The sequence below is a fragment of the Chinchilla lanigera genome, unplaced genomic scaffold (assembly GCF_000276665.1).
Source record: "Chinchilla lanigera isolate Chin_1 unplaced genomic scaffold, ChiLan1.0 scaffold00033, whole genome shotgun sequence".
NCBI classification, from domain to species: domain Eukaryota; kingdom Metazoa; phylum Chordata; class Mammalia; order Rodentia; family Chinchillidae; genus Chinchilla; species Chinchilla lanigera.
Window position 1 is genome coordinate 21,713,212 of NW_004955434.1, and position 6,948 is coordinate 21,720,159.

The following is a 6,948-nucleotide window of genomic DNA, read 5'->3' on the forward strand; positions in this document are numbered from 1 at the left end:
TGCATGTACATTTATTTTTCTTAGATCATATGAATAGGTTACATGCATTGCCTTTTATCCTCTTAATGCTTCAGTGGTATTTTCTTTTAATATGACTACAGTTTAGTAACTAAATTCAGCAAAACGTTGAAATACTGTCATAATCTGTAGTCTGTATTCCAATTTTGTCAGTTGTTCTAGTGTTGTACTTTAATCTCCACTATTTAGTTGTGGGGTTTTTTTTTTTTTTTTTCTTTGTCCTTTTGAGGCAGGGTCTCACTCTGCAGTTCAGGCTGGCCTTGAGCTCACTGTGTAGCCCAGGCTGGCCTTGAACTCCCAACGATCCTCTTGCCTCAGCCGCCACTATGTAGTATTATTAACTTCGGCACAGCCCTCAGCCTTTTTCTGTTACGACCTTGACCTTTTTGAAGAAGTCATTTTGCTTATTTTGTAGAACGTTGCTTAATTTGAAATTGTCTAGTAGTATAATTAGGTCAGGTTATGACTACATCTGTATGCTACGTAAGCAGCGCTGTGTCCTAGTTTGTCACATCCCGGGTCAAGCACTGTCTCTCTCAGTGATGTTAGTTTTGATCTCAGTGCAGTCTGTTTTCCCTGAGCATTGTTAATCTCTTACCCCTTGAAGAAGATAAACTGTCTGTGAGGAGACACTGGGACCTCTTTACTGTGCCCTTAGACTTAGTACCCGTTGCTGCTTGCCCTAACTAAGCTTCACTGACGGTTCAGAGTGGTGGTTTGCTTCCACATTTAGAAGATGGCATTCTAGTGTGTGAAAGAATTTCCCTTGCCTATTTTTTCAAGAAATTATGGATTCCTGTTTTACTCAGTGAATTTGTAAAGTAATACTGTCCTTATTTGATCCTTAAATTATCCCAGTGTTGGCCAGTAGGGGCTCCTTTGAACAGGCGCCTGTCCTTTGGGTGCTCCCATGATGTGTATGAGCGTCTCCTTTCTGGTGCAGCGAACTGCTCTGCGCTCATTCTTGTACTTTCCCCGACTCGGCTCTGGAATCAGCCATTTCTTCAAGGACCTTACCTTTTGTTTAACAGGGAATAGATTTATTTAATTTATTTAATTTATTTTTGAGACAGGGTCTTACTATATAGTTCAGGGTGGCTTTGAACTCACTGTGTAGCCCAGACTAGTCTCGGACTTGTGGAGATCCTTCTGCCTTAGCCACTCGAGGGCTAGATTACCAGTGTGGGCCCCCATGCCTGGCAGGAATACATTGTAGAGCTGGGTCTCAGCAATAGGTTTCTGAAACTGGATCTGGGTCAAAGTTGCATTCGTTGATACCAGGGTGTTAACTCATTCTAGACTTCTAATAAAGCCACACTCTGTGTGTGTGTGTGTGTGTGTGTGTGTGTGTGTGTGTGTGTGTGAAATATAGTACCTCCAATTTCAAATCAGCCTCACTAAGATTCTTCACCTTTCCTCAATCCATTCAAAAAACAGAAATCTGCTGGTTATAGTAGCTCGTGCGTGTAATCCAAGGTGCTCTGGAGACAGGCAGGAGAATGGCAAGTTCAAGGCCGTCCTGGGCGTTTTGTGAGACTCTCACTCAAAATAGAAATGTAAAAAGCCTAGGAATATAGTTCAGTATGAAGCCCCAGAACCAACTCCTATTATTGGAAAAATCTGTCTTCCCCACCTGGTGACAATATTGTCAGAAAATAAAAACATCGTCTGCCGACGTCATCACATTTACTCATTTGCTTAGTCCTACAATGTACATAAAATAATTTCAGAACCATCACACCCGCCCCCTGTGAGGAGTGCTCACACTCACTGGGTCAGTTTCCTCGTGACCCTTTTCGGGTTGTGTACTTCATGTGAAATACAGCTGGCTTCACTTGCGTGCAGTTTTAGCTCCCTCTGTGTGTCTCAGCTTTTGAATACGTAGAAATACAGCACCGAGACAGAAGCACAGTAAAACCCTTCGTGAAGTTTCTTCCCTATTTTTTCATCCTGTTTTCCTCCGTTCTTTGTAGGTAACCATTTTTCTTGTTACCTGATTTATCCTTCTTTTTTCACTGCCTTTTTTCTTATTTTCATGGACTTTTCTCTCGCACTGAACAGATAGCAATCTCTGGACATTGGAGAGTGTCTGTAGATTGCCCCCTTTAAAAATACCTTGCCCAGATATTTCAATTTACAGATGAGGAAATTAAAGCTCACTACTTGAAATGTGGAATGGTTTCTGGTCTTTGATGTTCTTGTTTCTGCTAATGTTTGCTTATCACTGCTCTTGAAATGTTACCTGCATCCGTGGGCCCTACTGTCTTCCTTTTCTTACTTTTAATTGTGTAGATCAGTGAAATTTTCTTGTTTTTGATTTTATTGTTGTGGGGGGTGTGCGTTTTTGTGTTTTGAGACCGGGTCTTGCTGTGCATTGCAGGCTGGCCTCGACCTCTTGGTGGGCCTCCTGCCTCAGCTCCCTGAGTGCTGGGATTACAGGTGTGTGCCGCCATGCCTGGCTTGATCAGTGGACTTTTCTTTTGATTAAACAAAATATTTATGGAGCCATATTCTCTTCCACAGGTGGCCAGTCTGACCAAGGATATGGGTCTAAGGATGAGCTTATAAAGGATGGAATTCATGTACCCAAAGAAGAAGTAGCACAAGAATTGATAACTAAAACAAAAGTGGGAAAAGAAGGTTGTATAGTGATACATGAATTCTTAGAAAAATATGTTATAATTTAAAGTTTATCTTATTTGATACTTGGTTATAATTTTCAGAAATGTAAGGTCTATCTTATAAGGTAATTATGTACTGTTTTTATGGTAGATTTTTTTTTTTGTCATTTTGAGACAGGTGTCACTGTACAGTTCAGGCTGGCCTTAAGCTCACTTTGTAGCCCAGGCTGGCTTCAAACTGGCACCAATCCTCCTGCCTCAGCCTCCAGAGTGCTGGGATTACAGGCATGTGCCACCGTGCCCAGCTATTATGGCCGATTTTGATAGTCTCTGAGGTTTAGAATTTAACAGGCCCACAGAGAATGTAGATTGCTCTTATATTTGGAGGAAAGTACAATCCACTGAGGTGTGCTTTTGTCAGAGTTACATGGCTGCAGAGTGACAAACCCAGGACCAAGTTTTTGAGTCATCAAATCTGTATTTAAACTTTTCTTTTATTTTAAGATGCTTTTTCACTAAAAGCCCTTCAAATAGTTGAGGATGTTTTTCATTGGTGGCTTAAAAATAATCTGTGTCATATTCCTGTTTTTTTAACGGGCGTCGTGGAGATGTAAATCATTTGTTAAAATAATCTGGTGGAAATACGGAGGAGCATCTTTATGGTGCTGTGATGTTCCTTCTGTCCTGCTATGCGGACGCCCGTGTTCTTTCATGCTGTGTAGAAACAAGTCCCTCTCCTGCTTGCTGAAGGGTGAGAACTAGAACTCACAGAGGAGGCCAGAGGCTCGGGTGATTCCCTCAAGGACACTCAAGTTAGGGTTATTGAAGGCTAAAATATTTATGAGTCAATCCTGGTGACACATGATGTCAAGGAAACCAGACACAGAAAAACAGTAATAAAATAGTTACATATTTACTCTCCACTTAAGAAAAAAATACGTATATAAAAATCTATATATGGTTTCTTTTCACTATCATCAAAAATAGGAATAACAACATCCGCATGTTTTTTCCTAGAGGTGCGTGAGGTCTGTGCTCCTAAAACGAAGCGTTCACAGCCTCGTCCGGAGCCCCAGAGCCCTTCTGAGCCCCCTTCCTGGGGCAGCAGCATCGTGAAAGTCCCGTCCAGCACGTTTGATGGCAGCAGCAGGAAAAGCAGCACAGGTGAGCTTTTAGATGTTGGTTATGAAGTATTTAGAGTTTACATCTATGCGTAGACATTTGTCTTTACTGATACTAACTTAGCTGTAGTGAACGTGCTGAAAGGCCAGAAATGTGTCTAATTCCTATAAATGGGCTACAGGAAAAGTTAGACCGTTGTTACTGAAAGGTGCAGTCGGAGTCATGTGCGGGGAGCACACTGCAGTCCCAGCTGCTCAGGAGGCAGAGCAGAAGCATGCGTGTGGGAGCCTCGCCCGGGCAAGTTAGCGAGCCCTGTCTCAGAATCAGGGTGAAAGAGCTGAGTCACAGCTCAAAGCTCCTTGGGTTAAATCCCCAGCACCAGCCCTTTCCCCAAACAAAGTGTCATTGCGTGGGTTAAATACTAGAGAAAAATTACATTTGTGTTCAATATGTAAAGATGTATTTACATTTTTGGTAATTTAAGAAGTCTAGAGATCATTTAATGCATACATGAGGATGAATGTTATATAGCATGTACTGTGCCATTTTACATAAGGAACTTGAGCGTTTGTGATTTTATTATTTGCAGGGGTACCTAGAACCATTTCCCATGGATACAGAGGGACAACCTGGAATTAATTTGTTACACAGAGGGTATTTATGTTTGTTACTTGGAACGTCCTCTGTCATAGTCACTGTTTCCAGGTTGTTTATTCTCGTTGTAGGTAATGCGAGTACTGTAGGGTCACACGTATTCAAAAACAGGAGTGAGGCGATCACATCCCAGAGAGGTGCAGGCTCAGACCCTGGGTACTGGGGGGAAGCCCGCCGCTGGAGGGGAGGGGAGGGGAGGGTGTGCCCCCTCCTCCCCCAGAGAACGGGGCTCTTAAGGCCTCTGTGGGGCCTTGCCTACTGAATGAGAGACTGCTGTCCAGCAGCTGGACTCGGCTCTCTCACCTGCCGTTGTTCTTCCTGCAGCGCACACAGTGTGTACTAGTAGGCGTTCAGGTATTTGTTGGAGGAATGAATACACATGAACACAAATGTGTATCTGCAGAAGGGTTTGTAAACCTTGGAATTCCCAAGTTTTTACTGTGGACTGGTAGTGCTTTGGCTATGACAAGTGTCTGATTCCTCCATAATTACAAATTGCTTTGTGTAGAATAGATTTCTGACCTTTATTTATTTGGTTTCTCATATTGTGATGCTGAGGATCAAACCCAGGGTCACACAGGTGATAGGCAAGTGTGCAGCCGCAGAACTGCATCCTCAGCCCTCCGACTAGGATATGTGAATGTTAAGACAATAAGGGGTTATTTCATTTGAGGTTATTTAATGCAGAATGTTTTTTAAATGACCCTTAAAATGTGAGAAGTAAGAACAGACCTATGTTTATGAATAAATGAGGTATGTTTAGTGAACAATATAATTAAAACTTATCAGTATGATTTTTAATGGGTACATATATATATAGGAGATGAAAGCAGATTTTACATTAAAATGTTATTTCTTGGAGGCAGGGTTGATGAAGTTTCTTGGGGTTTCTTTTTTCTGTGTACCACTTAAACTTGGTGAATCTTACTCTTTTTTGAGACGAGGTCTCACTGTGCAGTGCAGGCTGGCCTTGAACTCGTGGCGGTCCTCCTGTTTCATCTTCCCGAGTGCTGGGATTACAGGCGTGCGGTGAATCTTACTCTTAATGTGTAACCCTCTTTATGTAAGTTACGCTGGGCAGGAGAGACTCATCTTTAATACTGTACTGTTCCCTTTAGGGAGTACGCCAGACATGCTGTTTCCTACTCAAAACCCACTTGGAGATACAGCCTCTGCTGACGCCGCTAGTCTTAAGCAGAGTGGTGACAGAGGAGAGAAAAGGCAGAAGCGACTCTCGGAGAGAAGCTGCAGCTTTAGTTCCGAGAGCCGAGCGGGGATGTTGCTGAAGAGGAGCGGCTTGGATCTGAACTCGGGAGAGGCGGCGGTCATGATGGGCGCAGACGCCAGGATCCTCGCGGCTGCCCTGACCTGCCCCAGGGCCCCCCCGCTTCACACGGCGAGAACCCGCAGCTTTGAGGGTGCGAGCTGCCCGCGGACGGACCCCGGGACCCGCGGGGATTCTGAGCCCGGGGCACCTCCTGTGCTGGAGATGCTGGAGGAAGGCCAAGAGCTCCCTGAGCCTGTGGCTGGTGACAGTGTGGCGCAGACTGCTCTGACGGCGGCGGCGCGGGACGGTCTACAGAGTGACAGCGACAGCAGTCAGTCCAGAGACTCGAAAACAGGAGCTGCAGAGCTCGTGCCGAAGAGGAACAGCTTGTATGGCGCTGCTAAGGCTGCTGAGAGGGAAGATGTTGAAACTGGACTGGATCCTTTGTCTCTCTTAGCCACAGAGTGTGTGAAAGAGACGACTCCTGATTCTGAGGATAAGGTGTTCTCTCCAGTTGTTACTCGGAACTTGGCTGATGAAATTGAGAGCTACATGAACCTGAAAAGTCCACTGGGCAGTAAATCTTCTAGTATGGAGCTGCACGGAGAGGGAAACAGCGACCCTGGCAGTAGCACGGCATGCATTCACCCTTTAGAGAGGAGATCAAGCCTACCCTTGGATCGTGGTCCAGCAGCGCGAGGAAGTCCTGAGAGTGGAAGCGGCTCTGCGGTGTCCAGGTCGAAGACGTGCACCGCACGAGTCAAGCACCAGACTCCGCGTCGAACCCACAGAGATCGTTCAGCTCCCTTGTCAGCACTGATGCGTTCCTCCCACGGCTCCCTGGGCTCTGTGGTCAATTCCTTGTCAGGGCTGAAGCTGGATAACATCCTCTCAGGGCCCAAGATCGACGTCCTAAAGTCCAGTATGAAGCAGGCAGCCACAGTCGCTAGTAAAGTGTGGGTGGCTGTCGCATCTGCCTACAACTACTCAGACGACGAGGTGAGAGCTTCCGCGTCGGGGCTGTCTCATGTGGAGGTTGTAGTACCTTTACGTATACTCATAAAGTTCGCAGATTTCTGGCAGCTGTGGGTTTTTTGTCTTTTTGAGACAAGGTCTTGCTAGGCAGTTCAGGCTGTTCTTGAACTCACTTACAGCCCAGGCTGGCCTCAAACTCGCAACCATCCTCCTGCCTCAGCCTCCCGAGTGCTGGGGTTATAGGCGAGTGCCACCACGCCTGGTTGGTTTTTTTTTTTTTTTTTTTTTTTT

General features: G+C 45.1%; 1 protein-coding gene across 3 annotated transcripts in view; it reads left to right on the forward strand.

Moving 5' to 3' along the window:
* Window positions 1-6,948, forward strand: part of Dennd4c (DENN/MADD domain containing 4C) — a 100,775-nt gene that overhangs the window by 73,144 nt on the left and 20,683 nt on the right. For all 3 annotated transcript variants that reach the window (XM_005388729.2, XM_013516304.1, XM_013516305.1), the window contains 3 exons: window positions 2,542-2,658; window positions 3,657-3,803; window positions 5,534-6,681. In XM_005388729.2, coding sequence (XP_005388786.1) covers window positions 2,542-2,658; window positions 3,657-3,803; window positions 5,534-6,681 — 1,412 coding nt within the window. The remainder of the gene's footprint in view (window positions 1-2,541; window positions 2,659-3,656; window positions 3,804-5,533; window positions 6,682-6,948) is intronic.